The sequence below is a fragment of the Carassius carassius genome, chromosome 35 (assembly GCF_963082965.1).
Source record: "Carassius carassius chromosome 35, fCarCar2.1, whole genome shotgun sequence".
In the NCBI taxonomy this organism is placed as follows: Eukaryota; Metazoa; Chordata; class Actinopteri; order Cypriniformes; family Cyprinidae; genus Carassius; species Carassius carassius.
Genome location: NC_081789.1, coordinates 17,039,206 through 17,062,322, shown reverse-complemented (window position 1 = coordinate 17,062,322; position 23,117 = coordinate 17,039,206). Strand labels below are relative to the sequence as shown.

At 35.6% G+C, this 23,117-nt stretch overlaps 1 protein-coding gene across 1 annotated transcript; it reads right to left on the bottom strand.

The window, feature by feature from the left end:
• Positions 1 to 375: 375 nt before the first annotated feature.
• drd3 (dopamine receptor D3) lies at positions 376 to 21,223 on the bottom strand. The gene is made up of 8 exons (XM_059524656.1): positions 20,623 to 21,223; positions 19,524 to 19,815; positions 17,757 to 17,869; positions 16,889 to 17,025; positions 15,052 to 15,245; positions 5,168 to 5,239; positions 3,497 to 3,860; positions 376 to 1,213 (listed from the first exon to the last, which is right to left on the bottom strand). The coding sequence occupies exons 1-8, from the start codon at positions 20,661 to 20,663 to the stop codon at positions 1,017 to 1,019; spliced, it is 1,410 nt and encodes a 469-aa protein (XP_059380639.1). The 5' UTR covers positions 20,664 to 21,223; the 3' UTR covers positions 376 to 1,016.
• Positions 21,224 to 23,117: the final 1,894 nt, after the last annotated feature.

The window sequence follows — 23,117 nt, the reverse complement described above, 5'->3', positions numbered from 1 at the left end:
CTCAAAAAATATATTATTTTTGTTTCCACCAAAATATTAAACAGCAAAAACTTTGTTTCTTGAGTACAAGTTAAGCATATTTTAATAATTCCTTAAAAGATCATATGATACTGGGACGGGAGTAATGGCTTCTGAAAAGTCTGTATTGTCATCACAAGGAATAATATATTAAAAATGGAAACAATTATTTTTAATTATAATAGTATTACTGTTTTTATATAATATTTATATAAAATAAATGCATCCTTGATGAGCATATAAGACTTATGTATTTGTATATATGTGTATTTATATAAATCTAATGAGGCCTATGCAAAATGGACATAAAGCTTCCATGTATATATTTCAGATGACACCAGGGCTTATGGGATTTAATGTAGCTTTAATTCACAGCACAAAATCATGTTTTGTCCATGACAATCACAACCATCTCTTCTCTTTTCTATCCTGATATACAGTTGGATCATGAATCTTGCTCTTAGGAGGGAGAAACCATTAAAGGCACAACACATATTGAATCTTTTAGTACTTTCCACTCCTTGGGTCCACCTTCTTCATGGTCCCTTTGACAAATCACTAGGCTTTGTAGCCACATAAATAGTTTTCTTTGTTGTTTTACAACTGAATAATTTCAGTCAAAACTCAATTCAATTTCATTCAGCGGTGTGACACATGCAAACACGATGATGACCTCAGACTTCGCTCCGCATGCGACAAGGTGGTGAGATGGAGAATAATGTCCAGAAGATATTCTAGGCTTTGTTGTTGAGTGTGAAGGACCATCTGGAACTCCAGATTGGTCTGTCGTCTCAAAATGATCTATGGAGTTTGAAGAAGATAAAGATGAACGCTAATCCACCAATTCCAAGTGTAGTGAGCTTTGTAGTGAATTTGAAATCACCTTCAGATTGTTCAATGTCTTTAATATCCCCTGCATTTGGCGCTTTGTATCCCAAAATTTAATCCATAATGTCTGGAAGCTGCATTGAGCATTATATGGGAGAATAGCTAATGGTTTAACAACTCAGGATTTTAATAAAGGCTCTGCGGAACTCAATGTTGAACGTGGTGTAGATGACTGGATTGAGAGCGCTGTTGACATAGCCGAGCCAAGTGAAGGCGCTGTAGACCTCAGGAGGAATGTGACAAGCTCTGCAGTGAGTGTTTAGGATGTGGGTCACAAAGAAGGGCAGCCAGCAAATAAGAAAAACCCCTGCAAGACAAAAACCACAAACAATGACTCAACAGGAACACATAACAGCAAAATGTGGTAACATCCATTTAAAAAAAAGAGCTAAAATTGCATGAGGCTTTTCAGATGAACTTCTCCTTGAACTTCAACTTCTAAGAGTTTTCTGAAAATGACAAACTGCTTTGTTGAATTTGAAATAAAAACACAGGTATTTTTAGCACTCAAATACCTTGACCACTGGCAAAATAGTCATGTGACAACCCTGACCAATTGACTTTGAACTGAGGCAGCTGAGCCATTCCCTCGACCCAAGACATCTGTCTCCATGAGTGTGATTTAATTTCCTCCTCAATTAAGCAGACGTCTAAGATTACCATCAATGTCATTTATCACTTTACAGAAAACTGACTCATGGGTCATGAGTCCACACTAATATAGACAAATTGGTTATTTGGTACTTGATGTTGTATAAAACTAGTATGTTGGAGTATGACTATACTTTGTAGGTGTTGCATGAAGCTATTGGCATTCAGCATCTTCATTTTTTCCCCAGGTGGCTTCTTGTCGCAATCTGACGAGCTGTAGCACATGCCAGACGCAGGCTGAGCTTCACAGAGCGACTCTGAAACCCACTTTCAAAATGTCAGATGAGAAACTAAGTGAATCATTGATTGAAAAAATAGTATAGTGGCATGTGCTCGGGTTGAAGGGGGGAGGCGTCAGGACACATGATATGAAAGAAAAACAATTTTGCAATAGTGAAGATAAAAATCATGAAATCAATTTGCTGTAAGCAATCAGCAAGACGGAGAATTTCATAAATTACATGTCCCTCCCCATCACCTCGGAGACATGTGAAAGGGATGAATATCAGTGCTGATAATGATGTGCGACAGAGGTCGAGTTAATCAAGTCAGTGAAATTACAAAATAACATGGTGATAGCTTCACCTGGGATTTGATCACAGGAGTTCTTATTCTCAATGTGTCACACCACTAGACTTGTTTATTAATAGTTATTTACAAAGATTTGGGTCAGTATATTTTTTAAAGGGATAATTCACCCCAAAATGAAAATTCTGTCATTAATTATTCACCGTGATGTCGTTCCAAACCCGTAGGACCTCAGTTCATCTTTGGAATAAAAATGTGCATGTTCATGATTTTTCTGCATGTGAACAATGCATGTGTTACACCTTGTTTACATTTAGAGGAAAGCATGCACATGCATCATGATACACTCCAAAAATAGTTCACAGTGTTCCTGTTTTAATAAAGTAAATGCATAAAGAAACTTCTTTCACAAAAATAAAAAAATAAAAAATCTTCCCTACCCCAAACTTTTTAAAAGTAGCTCTTCTTATGAATCTTTGACCTTCCATTTAATCTAAGTGATTGTTTATTGTAACTTATTATATAATGCATATATGATCTCAAGTGGGGCACCAAGGGAAAACAGACAAGTGAGTTTAACCTTAAAAATTATGAATACAAATGGCCTTGGGCCAAAACAAGATAGAATATAAAGTGAGACAATTTTCAAGTTCAGCGTAAATTAAATGTCGCATCACTGTGTCACTGTTGTTATGATGCTCAGGGCGACAAATGGAAGTAAAAAAAAATCACAAGTCAGTCAGTATGCAAATAAATGCAAGAAGCAAGACCAAACACAATGAAGTATGCAAATTTTACAATGATGTCATTACTGTTGAATGGCAAACGTTCTACCAATGTTAACCAATGGGATTGTCCAACTTATTTAGTTTTATAAAAGCATACAATTAGACGAAATTACTAGAAGAGATTTTTTATGTATTAAAGCTTAAATGTATTTGTAGAACATTTTGAAAAACAACAAAACGTAGTAAAATTAATTTGAAATCACTCAGTAATGAGTGAAAGTGTACAGTCTCTCTTCACTTTAAAGGGATAGTGAAAATGAGAGTTCTGTCATCGTTTACTCACACTTGACAGTTGCTGGTCCACACTGAGTTCCATAGCATGAAAAAAAATACTATGGAACTCAATGGTGACCAGAAACTGTTTTTTTATGCACATTGTTCAAAATTTCTTCTTTTGTGTTTTGTAGAAGAACGAAATTCATACAGGTTTGTAACAACCAGAGCATGAATAAATATGACAGAATTTTAATTTTTTGGGTGTACTATCCCTTTAAAGAAGAAGCGTGTAATTTCTGCACCACTAACCACCCTAGAAATGCTAAAATATAATTTTTGTTTGTTTGTTATAAACCTACAGTAGGAATCTAATAATAGAGCCTGTACAAGCAGCACAAGCCTCTCACCCAGAACGATGGCCAACATCTGTGTTGCTTTCTTTTCCTTGGAGTGCATACTTCTACAGCGGACCTGACTGGGACACACCATGACGCGAGCGGGCCGCGGCGGACGCAGGGTTGTGTGTGTGCGTCCGTTTGACAACTTCTTCACCTCGCAGCTCCTAACGGTCACCTGCTCCTCGTCCCCACCCTCCTCTTCTTCACGGTTTGCATCTTGCTCAGTACGAGCAAAGGATGCCTGGCTGATGCTGCAGTAGTTCAGCGTTATCACAGGAGGCAGCAGCGAGTTCTCGGCAGGGGCGGTTTGAGGCCGCTTACGCCACAGGCAGCTGGCTAGGAGCCGCGGACGGATCACCTGCTCCTTGGTTTCCTGAACAGATAGGGAGATGAAATGCAGGCATGTAAACTTCAAGGTGTGCTGCATATCTTTATCCCTGCAAGCATGTCTGTTCTATAATTAATTAGCACAAGGAGGTATGCTGTCCTCATTTCCTTGAATAGAATGATATCGTCTCAAGGACTTCTGAGTATTTTTGTTGCAATATGAAGCTGATTTCACACCGCCTTACACATTGGACTAGTTTTGGATTGCTTTCTTGACTTTGTTCTAAATGTTTACACTTTTAGAATTTTTTTCAGAATATCTTATGAAATGTTATTTCTAAAGTAAATTTATATTCTTGTATTATCTAGATATTATGAATTATAAAAGAAAAAAATATTTTATGGTTATTATAATAATTATTATAATTTTTTTTCTATATATACTATATGTACTCAATCATTCAAAAGTTTAGGGTCATTATGATTTTTTATATTCAGCAATTGATCTCAAGTATCAACAAAAATATTTAGGATGTTTCAAAATATTTATATTTCAAATAAATTCAAGTATGTATCCACTAAGGTTTTAAGCAGTACAACTGTTTTTAACATTGATAAGAAATGTTTAATGAGCAGCAAATCAGCATATAAGAATGATTTCTGAAGAATCATGTGATACTGAAGACTGGAGAAATAGCTGCTGAACATTCAGCTTTGCCATCACAGGAGTAAATGACATTTTAAAATATATTAAAATAATTATTTTAAATTGTTTAACAATATTACTGTTTTACAGTATTTTTTGCAAATAATCAGTATTTGTGAGCATAAGAGATAAAAAAAAAATACTTATCAACCTTAAACTTTTAAACTCTCCTGTTGCACAAATGCAAATATCTCTTTTAATGCAAATATTTTATCAGTCACATTGCATCTCCTCTTTTCTTCAGTTAATCAGTATCTCTTTAATTTATATCACAGCTCTTAGCCCTGGGCCTCAGCTAACAGCTGCATTGAACACATTTCCTGTGGCTCCCTACCAAAGCTTCCTAACTTTGATGTGGAAACATTTTCAACAAACAGAGTGTGCCAGTGAAGGGAGTAAATCACCAGCCAGAGGAAGTTGGGGGCCATACGTCAGAGCCACAAATTTTCAGTTCAGTCTGTGGAGGCGCAGCATCAGAAACACACTCGCTGTGCTAAAACAGGAGGGAGAATGCTGCCAGCAATCTCAAAATACCTTGTAAGATTTCTTCACAGGCTCTGTTGCCCTGAGAAGCCTCATTTCATGCAAGATTAGAGTAGTCACACATTTCTGTACACACACATGCAGAAACACAATGGTATACGCACATTTATCACATTGATCCTGATGGGGGAAAGGTCTCTTTTCTCTTTGTGAGTGTCGTCTTGTAAACACGTCTCCTGTGGAGAAATGTTAAAGAGTCAGCGTGTGGAAAACAAAGGCTCTAAATTACAAATTTGTATACCTTTGAAAATATCACAAAAAAAAACCTAAATGAAAAAAATTACAGTAGAAAAAAATAAATAAGAAGTGCTACATAAGTAGTCACATTTATAAAAACGCTACATATTCTCCACTGTCTAAATTAAATATATATATTTCTTCAGTTGCAGAAGTCATTAAGTAAAGTAGTGAGAGATTTTCTCTTATTTTGTTGTTTGATTAACATGAATGAAAGCAGGAATATTAGACTGCTGTCACTATAAGAGCTTCCCGGATCCAAGCTACTGTTCTTCTTTCTCACCTGTTTGCTTCCACTTAAGATGTATTATGTTTATGAGGATACTAGCAAAGAAGGATATTTTGGACACAAAGAAGTGTGTATATTTAACTATTCAAGGCCTATAAAGTGGCAAAAAAACCACCTCCGTTTAACATTCCCATGCTCTATGAGCACCGACTTCACTTGCGCAGGCCTCTCTGACAGCGCTCAGAAACAGTCTTTCAGACAGTACACGTATATAGCGAAATGAGTTCTCTTTAGCTGCAGATTGCATTTTAACAGCTTAAAATCACTTGTTTTCAAACTGCAATTCTTAAAAACACGTGTAAATGCATGCACGATTTATCATGATCACATAATACAGCAGCGTCACGTAAGCATGTAACCGCTATAGAGGCGATAGTCCAAAATCTAATGTCTACCCATATATTGCACACCCATATTTTTTCTAATAAGTCCAGGGACGATTTTTGAATAACAATATCAGACCTCATTAAATGACAAAAAAAAAAAAAAAAATCTTGTAGGTGAGTAAATTATGACAGTTTTAATTTTTGAGTTTACCATTTCTTTAATGGGGTCATATAATGCGATTCAAATTTTTCCTTCCTCTTTGGAGTGTTACAAGTTCTTGGTGCATGAAGATCTGTGAAGTTGCAAAGAGTAAATTCTCAAACCCAAAGAGATATTCTTTATAAAAGTTAAGGCTCGTCCAGACCCCCCTAAAACGTCTCGTTCTAATGCGCCCCCACATCTTTACGTCACTATGTGGGAAGATTTTCATAACGCTGCCCAGATGTTCACTCAAAGAAAGAAGGCGTACCTTTTATTTTCATTGTAGTATTGTTGTTTCCACCGTTATGTTGTACAACCCGAATTCCGGAAAAGTTGGGAAGTTTTTTAAATTTTAATAAAATGAAAACTAAAGGAATTTCAAATCACATGAGCCAATATTTTATTCACAATAGAACATAGATAACGTAGCAAATGTTTAAACTGAGAAATTTTACACTTTTATCCACTTAATTAGCTCATTTAAAATTTAATGCCTGCTACAGGTCTCAAAAAAGTTGGCACGGGGGCAACAAATGGCTAAAAAAGCAAGCAGTTTTGAAAAGATTCAGCTGGGAGAACATCTAGTGATTAATTAAGTTAATTGATATCAGGTCTGTAACATGATTAGCTATAAAAGCTTTGTCTTAGAGAAGCAGAGTCTCTCAGAAGTAAAGATGGGCAGAGGCTCTCCAATCTGTGAAAGACTGCTTAAAAAAATTGTGGAAAACTTTAAAAACAATGTTCCTCAACGTCAAATTGCAAAGGCTTTGCAAATCTCATCATCTACAGTGCATAACATCATCAAAAGATTCAGAGAAACTGGAGAAAATCTCTGTGCGTAAGGGACAAGGCCGGAGACCTTTATTGGATGCCCGTGGTCTTCGGGCTCTCAGACGACACTGCATCACTCATCGGCATGATTGTGTCAATGACATTACTAAATGGGCCCAGGAATACTTTCAGAAACCACTGTCGGTAAACACAATCCGCCGTGCCATCAGCAGATGCCAACTAAAGCTCTATCATGCAAAAAGGAAGCCATATGTGAACATGGTCCAGAAGCGCCGTCGTGTCCTGTGGGCCAAGGCTCATTTAAAATGGACTATTTCAAAGTGGAATAGTGTTTTATGGTCAGACGAGTCCAAATTTGACATTCTTGTTGGAAATCACAGACGCCGTGTCCTCCGGGCTAAAGAGGAGGGAGACCTTCCAGCATGTTATCAGCGTTCAGTTCAAAAGCCAGCATCTCTGATGGTATGGGGGTGCATAAGTGCATACGGTATGGGCAGCTTGCATGTTTTGGAAGGCTCTGTGAATGCTGAAAGGTATATAAAGGTTTTAGAGCAACATATGCTTCCCTCCAAACAACGTCTATTTCAGGGAAGGCCTTGTTTATTTCAGCAGGACAATGCAAAACCACATACTGCAGCTATAACAACAGCATGGCTTCGTCGTAGAAGAGTCCGGGTGCTAACCTGGCCTGCCTGCAGTCCAGATCTTTCACCTATAGAGAACATTTGGCGCATCATTAAACGAAAAATACGTCAAAAACGACCACGAACTCTTCAGCAGCTGGAAATCTATATAAGGCAAGAATGGGACCAAATTCCAACAGCAAAACTCCAGCAACTCATAGCCTCAATGCCCAGACGTCTTCAAACTGTTTTGAAAAGAAAAGGAGATGCTACACCATGGTAAACATGCCCCGTCCCAACTATTTTGAGACCTGTAGCAGAAATCAAAATTGAAATGAGCTTATTTTGTGCATAAAATTGTAAACTTTCTCATTTTAAACATTTGCTATGTTATCTATGTTCTATTATGAATAAAATATTGGCTCATGTGATTTGAAAGTCTTTTAGTTTTCATTTTATTAAAATTTAAAAAACGTCCCAACTTTTCCGGAATTCGGGTTGTATAAACGCTGTGTGTTTGGTTGTGAAAGCGAAACTACTTTGTTTGGCCTTCCGAAAGAGGACAATATCCGCTTCGTCATGCCTAGAGCTGACTTTGCACTGTGGATTGCCGAATCGGCTTTCAACGTGGACGAAGTGGAGTCCAGCCTGGGGTTGTCACATGTGGTTTCCACAAGCTGCTTCATTGAATCTGCCGCCTGTGCCATTCCCAAGCCACTCACTCAAGGCAGTGTGTGACGCTGTTTCGTTGAGAAAGCAAAACTACTTTGTTTGGCTTTCCAAAAAAGGACACTATTAAAAATCATGTTTATATCACTGTCGCAAAGGACTGCCTTTGAGACTGCCCAAAGCCAGGTGCTGTAGTCCGAGAGTTAGAGAGGAGTTAGGAAGGTATGGCATGACAAGATGGTTTTCGGTGCAAAATAGATAATTTATTAATTAGCCAAGGATAATCTGTGCAAAGTACAAATTAATAGTGAAGAAAAAAAAATACATGATGAATGCTAATGAAGCAGCACTAAAACCTTTATAGATTAAACACAAAGGGAAATTGCTGAAACAGCTCTCTATCAACAATAGAACATAATGTTGTACTCTAGTAACAGAGCAAACCACCAAAATCCTCCTTTCAATATGGAACATTCTGCTTAAATACACAAACTTCCCGCCAAACAGAAATGGAAAGCACCATTTGCACAGGGGAACCTTTGTTTCAATAATGTCTATTACATCAATGACATTAAAACAACCTCATCTTACTTAACCAAATAAATACCGTTAGTGTAGCTTAAGCAAAATAATGTTACAAACATACATTAAAAATTAAACAAAACAAACATCACAATCCCAACTTAGGTTATCTCCCCCCAGTTGTGAAAAATGGTATGACCGCTGCTATTATAAGCACGTTCCGGGTTACGCGTGCTACCGGAACGAGCAGAGCAGTATGGAAAGCCAAGTGGACCATAAAACGCGTGCTTTTCAACGCCGTATTAATATTAAAATGCCGTTTTCATAACGCCACCACGCGTTAAAATAACGCCACACGCCGACAGACGTTAAGTTAACGTGACACGCCACTTAAGATGCAGATTTATTTACTCATCTACATGGACACACCTCTCATGGCTACAAGGACTCTACGGCAAGTCAGAGCATCTAGTTTGCAAGAGCGCGAAGATGGCAAGGATAGCCCTTAAGTTATCACCCCAGGCACGAATGAGTACAAATTTGGAAATGATTTTATTCAACAGTTAGATTAATAAGAAAGTAATATTATTATTATATTATTATATTATATTTTGAGTAGGCTATCATTTCAATTTAATAAATAGTTGGCGATAGTTTCACAAAAATAGAAATTCTGTTTATTTACATTTACTCAACCTAATGTTGTTTCAAACCTTATGCCTTTATTGCGTTTGGGGAAGATATTTTGAAGAATGCTGATAACCAAACTGTTTTAGTCTGTAAATATATGACAATTCAGATGCAGCTTCTGAAACAAAAGTAGAGCATATGTAATTCTAAATTAAATATAAATTTTATTTTATTTATATATATATATATATATATATTTATAAACATAAGCTGAAATGATAATCATAGCTGATAATCAGAACTGCGGAGCTGACCCCCCCTAAAAATAGACTTATGGGAGTCCCCCCTGATGTTTTGTATTAGCAAAATAATAATAATAATAATGCAGTTAGGATAGTGAATAAGATTAAACAGACGGAGTATGAGGATTGAATGAAGGCAGTAAATGTTAATTGGTTCACCTCAGATCGTGAAAGCAGACTGCAGTATTGTCATTCATCATAACAAACAGTGTAGAGAGGGCTCCCTCGGAAGAAATCCTGCAGGCGCCCCTGAACATATGGGCTTAAATTTCAGGAACACTTAATTTGCTCTATTTCTTAAAAACAAATTCAAACAAAGTCACAGCTGATCGTGGTGCATCTCCAAACAAACACACAGCTGTTTCTGAACAACGTTTTTGAATGAATCTGCATTTTTTAACAAATCTAGCGAGTCAATGATTGGGTCAATGATTTACCCATCACCAACTCATAAAGAGAGTCATTTGCTTTGTTCTTAAATGAATGAACAAATCGATTAAATAAATGATTCATTGATAAGGCAGTGACATGCTGCCACCTACCTGTTGGTTTCAGTTTTATTTGAAAGTATAAATGAGTCAGTTAAATCGTTTAATATTTCCATTTTCAAAACTTTATATTTTAAACATTAATTTCATTACATCGTTCTTATGAAATACATTAATGCCACCTCTTAAGTCTTCTCAAATGTCTGTATAATCCTTAATGCAACAGCAGAGTTCTGTGCCTTGCAAAGCTGAAATGTTGATGCTGATTTCATTTGACTGGTAACTTATTCTTCTGGATTGTATTTTACTAATTTAATAAAAATTAGATTAAAAATGGGATCAAAAAGGTAAAAAAAATCTAATATTGTCTTATTAATTTATTTATGTTCCCAAACAAAAAAATATATCAAAAAAGAAATGTAAGCATAGAGGCCTTGATACAGTAATGTTACCTTTTAAAAAACTAATTGCAAACGTTTATGCAAAGTGTATTATGTACAAATCATGCAATACTGTACCACTAAATAAGAAAGGTTTTGAGGGCAAAGCTAATCAGGCCAATGAGAGACAATTAATAATCAATCTCATTTTTGATTAAATCATTCTTTCATTTCACTAATCAGTCTTTTTTATTTATTTTTTATTTTTTAATTAAACACAAAGGGGTCATTAATGATGCTTACATTATAGCATGTACAAATTCACAAACAAAGTATATATAATTTGGCCAGAATTACAGGTACCTATATTAATATTCAAGAATGAATAAATGTACTGTTATTATAGATTACAAAGGCATTTATAATTAAATACATCCAAAAGGTCAGGACTTGCCATACATTTTCTTATTTATTTAACCGTTGTAATAATTTCCAAATTTGGACTAATTTGTGTCATTCGATAACTATATTCCCTATATCTATATTTGTAATTGCTTTATTGTAAAATAAATCAGGTATCTACTTTTGAGTATAATTTCAGTTTATCATATGTTATTATGTTTTTAAAAAGGAAGAAAAAGTACCCTCAGAAGATATTTTAGAGCCTAATTGTGTTAAATGTGAAAAAGCAAACAAAATGTAGCTTTAAATATTAATATTTAAGTTAGAATTACACATGCTATACTTTTGTTACAGAAGCTGCATCTGAATTATTGGGTTGAGTAAATGTAAATAAACAGAATTTCTATTTTTGTGAAACTATCGCCAACTATTTATTTAATTGAAATGAAAGCCTACTCAAAATATAATATAATTGGCATTGAAAAGCACGCGTTTTATGGACCACTTGGCTTTCCATAGAGCAGAGCAGAGCAGAAATCAAGGGGTAAGTACAAACAATACCACAGAGATGTATCGTTTAAATTACCAATAAACTGTCTGTAAAAACCATTAGACTCCTTGTGATTTATTACCCTTCAGCAAGTACTAACAGTAAACAAAGAAATTGAACTGGCATGATATTACTAAATGTATGAATTGTAGAATTGCAAACGTCCATAGCTAAATATAACAACACTTAACACTCACAGAGACATACTGAAATGGTGATGACGACAATCACATAGGTTTTGTCATCACAATCATGTTCATGTTCATGATCCCATGTTTAAAACTTTAGTTAGTGTGTAAAGTTGTTGGTAGAGTATAAATAATATCTGTAAAATTCTAAAGCTCAAAATTCAATGCCAAGCAAGATATTTTATTTAACAGAATTCGCCTACAAAAAACGACCCGTTTGGACTACATCCCTCTAGTTCCTGCAGTAATGACGTCACTAAAAAGTGTTTTGACTAACCTCCGCCCACATGAATTTACACAAAGGGGGGCATGGTCTTGTTGTGCTCAGACGGAGAAGAGGAAGAGCTGCGTTTGTGTTTGCCATGTCGTTGAAACGCTGTTATTTTCATCTCGGAGTCCAATCATCTTTGTTTGGCCTTCTCAGGGATGCTGTACTTGGAGATTTATGGTTACAATTTATGTTTAACTCAGTTCCCGAAAATTATAATCCACATGTAAAACTATGTGCAGCACATTTTGCTGAGGACAGCTTCCTCAATCTCAATCAGTTTAATGCTGGATTTGCACAAAGATTATTCTTGAAAGATGGAGCAGTTCCCTCTTGTCTGGAGAAGGCGTTGTTTATGGACCACAACCGGTAAGTGTATTTTATTATTTAAGTTGGTGCATTTAACAGTTTCTGTAACTTATTACACAAAAGGCAACGCTGTTTAGCTTTGTTAACTAGATGTTAGAGCTGTGCAAAAAAACGACTGCGATTTTCATGCGCATCTCGTCAGTAAAAACGCTCCTGTGATTATAAGTACATCTCCAGCACATGCTCCTGCACACTTGCTTCTCAAAACTAGTCCAATCGCGTTTCCAGGAGGGCAGTGTGCACTCAGCTACTGTCGAATCACAACACAGGAACCGCTGGCACAATCAGAACTCGTCACTTATTTCTGAAGGAGGGACTTTATAGAACAAGGAAGACATCTGCCCGTTTTTATGACAGTGAAAACAGCGGTATACAGATAGGTGAATTGTGTGAAAAATACTGTGTTTTTTTACATGCGAAACATGAACACATGTTATATCGCACACTGTAAACACAATCAAAGCTTCAAAAAAGCGCGAAAAATGGGACCTTTAAGGTCGTTACACATTTGATTTATTCGGCTAGTCACAACGCACTGGATAGCTGGCCAATCAGAGCACACCTCGCTTTTCAGACCAACGAGCCTTGTAAAAATCGACACGTTTCAGAAAGTGGGGCATAAAGGAGAAAAAATTATGTACACTATACGGAAAATAACGTGGTTTTTTTACCTTAAACCACTTAAACACATTTCATTACACCAAATTAGGGCAAAAACGATTCCTCGAGTAACTTGATTACAAAAAATGATCAAGGCAAATTCCTCTGCCTCGAAGCCTCTTTTAATTTATTTTAAATCTCACGTCAGGTTCTTTCGCAATGATTTTTTTTAATGTGACACAACGCGTTTACGTCATCCAGAAAGAGGAAGGAGACACAAGCGCTGCATCCGAAGTCGCGTACTGCAAGGAGTCAGCAGTATTTTGATTTGAGGGCGCGGGCAAATATAAAGAGAATGTCGTGGCGTGTGTCCATTCGCTTGTTAAGTCTGACGTCACGTAGCAGCGCTTCCGTAGCAGCACAACTAGGGCCCAGAAAACGCAGAGGGAATGGTGGAATCCAGTCATAAAAACGGAATTTAAAGTTTAACGCGGAATGGCATGGAATTTGCCAAATTTTGAATGAATTAATCAAAAATAGGTCATTGCACTTACATCAAATCACGATATGGACTAATATCTGTAAATATTAAGCCGGAACAGTCTATTTATATATGAATCCTGCATGTTCTGCGTGTCTCTGTTAATGAATGGAGCAGAAACGCTTCTTCATTCATTAAACACACGGAAGCGCGCGAGACACTCGCGGTGATTTCAGCGTTTGCTGTCTTACTAAATAAGGATGTGAACACATGAACAACATCTCCAGAACTGCTCTGACAGTCACTTCATGAGCATTTGACCGTTTGATTTGAGTAAAACTAGCGTCACATCACATACACAGAACTGTAAAGGTACGTCAACCCGTCAAAATAAAAGTCCGGTTAAAGACTATTGTTCAGCAGAATGTACATAGCCCACTACAAAAAAAAACAATCCAACATTTTTTTTTTTTAAGGTTTAATCACACATCATTTCTTCCATGTTTTATTTTTAATAGTAAATCCCCTTTGTTTACCAAAAAGTTAAGTTAATTTTCAATGATTAAAAGATAAATTAAATTAAATTAATGTTTTATGTGTTTAATGTTTAATGTGCATATCAGAAAATGCTTTATTTAAAACCCCAACTGAATGGCACTTAAATGCACTTAATTCATCTGTCAACTTTATTGTCATTGTTCACAGTACAAGTACATACAGAGAAACAATGGGTAATATTTAAATGTTTATTTTTGATGTATGCACTGCATTCTATGCATTTAAAAAATAAAAATAAAAAATTCTAAAAAAGGAAACTTAGTTGTTTATTTTAAGAGACCCAGAGTCTTATTTTCTCTTGCATAATTAATATTGCACTTTAATTAAGCAAAAACACATTTTATCCGATTACTCGATTGATCGATGGAATTTTTGGTAGAATACTCGATTACTAAAATATTCGATAGCTACAGCCCTACACCAAATACACAAATAATGTTATTTTTAGCAGCATCATATGACCCCTTTAATAAAACCCCTAAAGCTGATTGTTTCCTTTTAAATATGAACAGTACAAACCCCAGTTCTGTAAATCAATTTATAGCTCATATATGTAAGTCTGTGTTTGGACTTCATTTTCTTTATTCAAATTAGATAGCATGGGAAAAGGAGCCTTTTTAACAGGAAGAAAAATATTCAGGGCAGCCTACAAAGCCTTTTCTCCATATCAAATTTTGCTCCAGTTAGCTGGAACTAAATCTTGCAATAAAATTCCTAGGGCGCGTAGCTGAATGGCTTTTTCTGGAACTTTTCCAAAGACCTGACTTTGCATCTCACTTTCACAGGGAGGCAATGATACAAAGGCTCTGTCGGCTGATAGGGAGAGTTGTTTCTCTGAATAAAACAACCAAGTAATGTTTCCTAACAAAGACAAACTGGATTCCAGGCTTCTTTGAATTTAAGTGAAATGTAATACAGAGTTTTGATCCAAGATTGAAGTTGGAGTTAAGATGTGTTTCTAATCTTTACTTACCACCAGTAACTGATACTTCTAGTCATCATACACAGTTATTTTGTGGATTATGTGTGTTGTAAGTAGAGCAGAGAATCCAAAACAGTTTGAGGAGATCACGTGTGGAGGTAAAATGTGAGAGTCCTGTATCTACTCTTACCGCAGATAGTGGTAGAGATGATGGCTGAACTTTGCCACTGCCTTGACGGAAGGTGATTCTCTTCCGTCTCCTTCTGAGAAAGATGTAGATGCGCACGTAGACCAGAAGGGTCACTATGAACGGCAAGTAAAACGACACCACAGAGGAGTAGATAACAAAATCGGGATTTGAAATCGAGCACACTGCAGGGTTATCTGCAAAAACAAACACACAACATATTTGTCATACAGTAGATACATTTCGCTGGTGTTGTGATTCTTTTGTTTGCTGTAACAACACCAGTAAAATATTCCATTGTCTAACATGAAGTAATAAAGATTGAAAATCACAGATATAAGGTAATAAGTTAGTGTGGATGTATGCCAGCTGTGTTGGAATCAATACTCTTATCAGCAGTAATCTGCGATGTATAAAATTGTATCTGCGGCAGCATAATTAGAGCCTCAAAGTCCTTCTCTCCCATCTGCAGTACATGCAGCCAAAGCAGAACAAATCGCATGCATATCTAGGAGGCTTGTGTGAGTGATTGAGAGAGAGATGACATTCATTATATCTCACCATGAAACTAATTAACTGATTACTCTAATTAAATGGATGGTTTATTTCTTTGCAAACTAATTTATCAACATCTGATTGTAGCTCATTGAAAGCTATACCTATAAAATTGGCCCTCAAGATAAACACTCTAGTGCTTTCTCTATAGAAACTATATGGTTGAGGAAGCTACTTGTTGATTATCATGCAAATGTAGAACATCATGTAAAGTAGTTGATTTACGCTTTTGTAGATTTTTGGTTTTTGGTCAATGGATATTATTAAAAACACAAACTCTGAAGATTTTCTTAGAAGATTTTTTTTAAATGTTTTTGAGAAAAGTCTATTCCTCAAGTAGTACAAGTTATGTTACCAGATTACTTTTTTCAAGTAACTAGTAAAGTACCACTTTACTTTTAAATTTAAAATCATTTAAAAACATTTAAAATCTTGCTGACATTAATTTACATTTCCTCAGGCCTATATTCGTTTCACTTTTGGTGTGAAAGGGCTTTCACAGTGGCCAAAAATGTTACTTTTTTATATATATAAAAACAAACAAGCAAGCCCAGCCCAGATTTAAAAAGTGATATAAAGCATTACTTTACATACAAAGTAACCCAAGTAACGTAATTAGTAACTTATGGGAGTAACGCAGTATTGTAATGCATTACTTTTAATAGTAACTTCCCTCAACACTGCTCAGACTGAATTTCTTTTATCAAAAAATCTAATAAAAACAGTAGAACTGTTACCTATTATTATAGTTTAAATAACTGATTTCTAATTTAATGTATTTTAAAAGAATATTAGAAAATTCAGTTGCAGAAAATACAACTTTGCATTCACACAAATAAATTACTTTTAAAAATATATTCAAATAAAAAGCAGTTCATTTGAATTGTAATAATATTTCCCCATTTGTATTTAGTTCACTGTATTTTTTATCAAATAAATTCAGCCTTAGTGAGCATAAAGGGCTTTTTTTCAAAAACATAAAAAAATCTTAATTATTCCAACCTTTTGAATCTTATTTAAGTGTATGTTGACAAAATTAACAATTTGCAAGCTTATGCATTTGAAGTTTATAGTCTCTCTTTTCTAAGAAAATTTACAAAAATATTGATGATTCATCTATGAAGACCCATGTACAAGACAGATTTTTGTCCAGTCAAAAGCTCTCTAGAATGAGATTGTCCCGCCCCCAATACCACCTACAGTGCTACACCTTATGTGATGTAATTCATGTTTAATATCTTTTTATTTTATCACAACCCTCTAGTTGAGCAATTGAACAGCTCACCTGTAGTGTTGAATCCAAACAGAAGAGGGCAGGAGACTGCAAAAGCAAGGACCCAAACTGTTGCAATCATGACTGAAACCCTTTTGCGGGAGCTGTGAGTGGTGTTGTATAGCACTGGCATCACCACGGCCGTATACCTTCACAGACGCAAGAATTAATCTCAGAAGAAATGGGAATGCTGATTAAAAAAAGGTCACATTCACTGAAGCATGAAAAGTATGAGTTATGAGATTAAACAACATTTTTAAATGACCCCGCAAAGTAATTTTTCTTGTTCTGATATGAACAAATGATCAAAGTCAATTTCAGAAAAGCTCTCACTACAAAGCTTTTTTTCCGCATCTGCCACGAAGTGTTAAATATCTGATTATAAATAAACACTGAATGACATCGAAAGAGAATTTGCAACATCTATACACGGAAGAGGGATAAATTATGCTCGACCATTTCAACAGAATGATGCATAAATGCAATTATTTAAACGCAGAAAAAGCTCATTTACATTGTAAATTACATTAATTGAAACTTGTGCATTATTTGAGCTTAAATCATTTGTAAATTATTTGTTATTTAAGTTATTTTTTATTGTTATGGTAACAAAGATTTAGAATTAGATAATTTTATACAGAAAAAAAACTTTGCAGTAAACTGTCCTAAAAATAATACATTTTTCTTTAGTTTGAAGAACATTTGAATAATCTAATGAATCTTGATTGACTATAAAGAATTGTGATGGATGTTAAAGGTTCTTCATGGATGCCAACAAAGAACCTTTAAAAAGAAAGGTTGTTTGTAGTAAACCCAGAATAATGAATTCCTAAAAAAGAAGCACTAAAAATCAAGCCAACATTTATTACTAGCTCCCTACCTGTCGATGCTGATGGCACACAGGTTGAGTATGCTTGCAGTGCACATCATCACATCCAGGGTCACAAAAACATTGCAATACAAGCGACTGAAGAGCCAAGCTCCACCAACCACCTGCACAGGTACAACAGGATCATATTAATGGACATATGTACAACTGAGCAACTTATTTCTAGCCACAATGCCTGACATATGGTTTCTTCAATGTAAGGAAGGAGAGAACTCTTTTTGAGAGTCTCACCTTTTATCCCACACTCGTTTTGCTAATAATGAATGTCCTACAGGCGAACCCTTGGCCCATCTCTCAGAGGGCCTACAACAATAAAGCCCATTCGAGTGGCAAGGGAGGTGTAATAAGGCTCTGGCAGTGATGAATGAACTGCTTGCTCCAGAATCAGACTGCTAGGGTCTAGGTTGTAGCTCTAAAAGTAAAAATTGCAGTTTTTCATTGGTGGATGAAAGAATTTTATCCTTAACCAAAGTGAAAAGTAATTATTGATCATTTAGAGGACACTGAATCAAGTATGATGGGATGAAAACCCAGAAGACTTACTCACAATGGGTTCCCTCTAGATTTCCCTATGGGCTTTTTATAATGGGGTTTTACAATTTATGAGTAAAATAAGGTCAGTGGTAAACATAAATTGATGGTATTGAATGCTTTGTTCTACAGCACACAGTCACACTCTGAACATTCTTATTTACATATTACAAACATATGGCTTTAAAACAATTATAACAGCTTTACAAAATTGTGTTTTTAATGTGTGTAATTTACATTCTAAAGCATGTTGAAGTATCATCTTGGTATGACGTATACCACCAACCTAAAGACCTAACCCCATAATAAAGCCCCATGAGAAAATCTCTGGGTTTTGACGTCATCCCTGCAGCACTCTCCAATATTGCTTTTTACTGATTATTGCTGATTTGAGTCTTGTTTCTTATGTCAATGTCTAGTAATTAACTACACAGCACAAATCTGTGGATCCCTCGAGACATTAAGTGGTTGTTTGTTTTTGCATTCCACATGCAGATTTTGCATTGGTTTCAGTTGGTCAAGCGATTTAGCCATGTTGACCAACAGAAAGCTGCTTGGTGTGAAAGAGGCTTCTCTGTGAGCTGTGCTTTATAGACATCTAAACTATTGACAATAGATCTTGGATTTATTTTTATTTCACCAATATGACTGTACCATAAGACAAGTTGGTTAAAGTTGGTCATGTGAATTTGCTGCATTGAATAACAGAAAGCTGATTAGTTCAGTGTTTTTAATGTATAACCTGAGGGAATGATCAAATGCACTCATCTAAACTGTCCATGCTTCCTCTCTCATATGTAGCATCCGGAAGTCTGATTCAGTCCAAAGAATCTGCTTCATATGCAAAGTTGGAAGTCTGGTTCATTCTAATGAGTCGACTCATGGTCATGTCTCATATATTCATTCTAGTGAATTGGTTTGTTTAGATGATTCACCAATTTGAGTTCCTCTATATGTTTTTGTAGACACACTTGGGTATGTTTTTGATTTAAAAAAAATATTTTTTTACTTAGACCTCAAGTAAAAGTTCAAAGAACATTTTAATCATCTAAAGACCTTTTTCAACTATAAAGAAGCTTTTGTCTATTGGAAAGATTTTATGTATCTTTATGAACCTCTTCAATGAACTGTCAATGCCAATATAGAACCTTTTATTTTTGTATAGTAATAGTTGTCAATACAGAAATGCACTGAACTATAGGCTACGGTAGGTTCTTGTCCACTCACTTCCAAATAGACCACCCAGGGCATGACCAGTGAGGCAACCAAGAGATCAGCCACAGCCAAGCTGACCACCAGGTAATTGGTGGTGGTCTGCAGAGCTTTCTCTCTAAGCACAGCAATACACACCAGGACATTCCCAAACACAATAGCTAGGATGAGTAGGGAATAGAGCATGGCATAGTAATTCCTCTTCACTTCTTCAGTTCCTGATATCAGGCTGTAGTTTCCCTCAGAATGTTCTGAGTCATTCCACTGCCATTCACTGCTGCTAAACACTGCCATGATTGAGGAAGATCTGGGGAGAGAGAAGAGTTTTTGACTTTGGGTATTAAAACACAAACATCAAGGGACAGAAGTTTTGACAACATACATCGTAACATTTCTAGTGTGTCTGAAACCTTGTGTTTATATGCAGATGTGCCTGGATTTTATATTCTGCAAAGAGACTCGGAAAACACTTGACTGCTAGGGATATGACAAGTGTTCGGTGACTTTAGTTGACATGTTTTCTGATTCACAGTGCAGCTTTTATATTTTTGAAAATTCTATTCAGCAATAAAAAAATAAGGTATCATAAAAATCTATTTTGCCATGCTTGATTTGTCACATCAGAATATGTGATGAACACCTGTCTCCTCCAGTCCATTTTATGCAACCCTTTACATTCGGTTTATAATAAATAAATAAATAAATAAATAAATAGATACATTAAGGATAATAACGCACAAATTGATTCAAGTAAAAAAAAATTATAATGTCATATTTTAATAATGTCAGATGCATACAGCTCCAATAAAAAAAATCATATTTAATTAATCTCAAAGTTTAACTAAATAAAAAACATATTTAACATGGATGAACTGATGTAAGATGCAGTGCAAATCAAAAAGTTGCTATATTTATTTCCGAGTGCTGATATAAAGTCACCTATTGATGCTTAAGAAAATTGCTGGCGAAAAAAAAAATTGCTGGCGATAATCTGCACAAGTGCGCCCTGAAAGCCAGTGAGAACGCATGCATTTATCCAGTCGTTTCTGGATAGCATCGCTTATCATTCTATACTTCATCCAAGCAGCAGATTACACAGTTATAATGTGTCTACCTGTTAAGCCTCTCCAGCGTAGGACCGAGACATAACCACATCTGAACGCACTTTCGCTGAGATGAAAGTTATCATGTAGCTCTTAGCGCGAGCCGTTGGTGCTGAGAAAGGGGCTCCATCCTCACCGCGCGCCGGACGAGCACAGCATATGTGAACCTTACTAATGCACAGCTCCAAAAATACTTCCACAAGATGCCTTTGCGCATTGAATAACTCCGTGCAGCCAGTACCCAAATGGTTTCGCACAGAGCTTGATTCGCTCGGGTGGTTACAGTCGTGAGACGAGCTTCACCATCCCGTCTCCAAGAGGTCTTTTACGCACGACGCATCTTTGTTCTCATTAGTTCAGTGTTTGATGGTAGATCAAATATATATTGAGGTTAATCCAAGTAGGTGATAGAATAAAAGAACATATCAAAAAGCACAACTGTAAATCATGTAATGGCTCTAAAGGTATTCGCGTTCCGCTGACGTTTGTTCACGCTCAGGTTGTGATCGCTAACGATTGTCTGAAAATAGCAGTTACCTGTGACAGACCCAGCGGACCTATTAACAGCACAATAGCTACAACAATCTGACCTGATAATAAACTTGGCTAATAAAATTCCCACCGTTATTGCCCATGAAAAATGCTACTGTTCATTGAACACAGGCTGCTCCAGCAGCAGGGCATGCTGTCATCCACATCCAATATGGGTTAATTTGTCACAATAGAAGCTGCCATTAACTGTCTATTATTAGGTCAGAGAAATACATAATAGCTATAATAAAAATAAATTAAAATGTATTAATCTCAAAATAAAGTTATTTGTCACAATGGAACTTGCAATTAACATGTCTATATACAAAATGAAAAATAAAATGCAAAATACAAAAATAAACTTTATAGAAGAACATGAATGATTGAATAAATAAAGGTAAAATGTTAAAGGATAAAATATAAAACCGTTATTTTGGCAAATGTATAACATTTCAAACACATGATATAACTTCCAGTAAAACCCTCAATAAAATGTGACAACTTGCCCCACCTGACATTTGTGAAAAATATACATGAGAAAGGATATTATTCAACTCTTAAGTAAAACTCTTAGTTGACTACAGATTGTTTTTTAATAGTCCCATTGTTTATGATTAGTTATTGCATTAACTAAAATGAACTATCATTGAGCTATTAATTTGCTACAGTATTACAGAAGACTATCCTTTGTTAATGTTAGTTCATTGTTATTCTTTTGATTTTTATAATGTTGTAGTAAATTATGAAATTAATATGAAGATGCTTTTTGCAGTCTAAGTTTATTTTAACTAATGTGGTTAACCAATGTTTTTCCAACATACAAATCCACTGCAAGAGAAAACTCATTTGGATTATTGAGATTGCCTTGTGACAACTTGCCCCCGATCTCTCTCAAACTGGTGAGATATGAGGTCAGAAAGTGAAAAGAAGTGAAATATAAATTTAGAATATGGAGGCGAAAAAAAAATTACAGCAAATAAACACCTGGGCATATTTAGGTCCCCTGTGGCAAACAATGAAATTAGTTTTATATTTTTTATTTTACAAACCAGTCCAGAGGTGTGGACCCCATTATGACTGAGGTGAAAGTGACACGTTCACATTTATCATAGTCTGTTCTCATCACTCAGGGAAGAACAAGGCCCAGGCTCAAGAAGAGACAACTAGCGTGTGCCAAATCCAATACCTGAAAAGCTATTGCTTACATCTGATGGACTATACAGTCTACTTGGTCTGTAATTCCACATTACCAGCGCTATATAAATTGACACTTAAATAATTATCTCCAAGATGGATGAAGGAAGGTCTGTTGATTTGATTGCAGTCCAATGAAAAATGTGCCAGCCTGGATCTGTGTTCAGTATCAGTCTGACAGCTATTTATTTACTAAGGTGCAGCCGTCCACATCCAAACAGCCAGCAGTGAAATGAGCATCTGAGCACCGTGAACCGCTGCTTGCTGGCCATAAAAAGCTCCTTTATTTTGTCTAATTCCATTACTGTCACCTAGTGGTAATAACGCAATGCAAGAGGACAAACTACATTTGCATAGACAAATTAATCACTGTCCAGAGCCTTTGCAAAAATATTTTAATGAATCACATTTGTGAGCACATATTCACATTAGTTTTTATAGCGCAGTGCTTTTGTAAAATGTATTTAATTTATCTGATTTAATGTGAAGCCAAAGTTATTTGAAGCATTTATCTGAAATAGATTGTTATGATTAATATAATAGTAATGGATTAGTCATTTAAACAATATTAAAAATAACTCCAATACACTAAGTCTTTCAGAGTCATATCTTTGCAAGTGGCAAAATATGAAAATATTGTCAGTTTCATTAGCTTAAACCATCAACATTTAATTTTAGCTTCTATTGCCAGGTTATCCAAAATAAATTTGTACCGATTATTTTTTCATTATTTGAATTAAGCACATTTGTATGCATATATAATCACATTTTTTACAGTCCA

Coding starts and splice junctions, on each gene's coding strand:
- drd3 (XM_059524656.1), bottom strand. CDS start 20,663: ATGTGGTTATGTCTCGGTCCTACGCTGGAGAGGCTTAACAG. Junction 19,816..20,622: donor ACGCTGGAGAGGCTTAACAG/GTAGACACATTA, acceptor CTCTCTCCCCAG/ATCTTCCTCAATCATGGCAG. Junction 15,246..16,888: donor GTTTGGATTCAACACTACAG/GTGAGCTGTTCA, acceptor TTGTTTTTGCAG/ATAACCCTGCAGTGTGCTCG.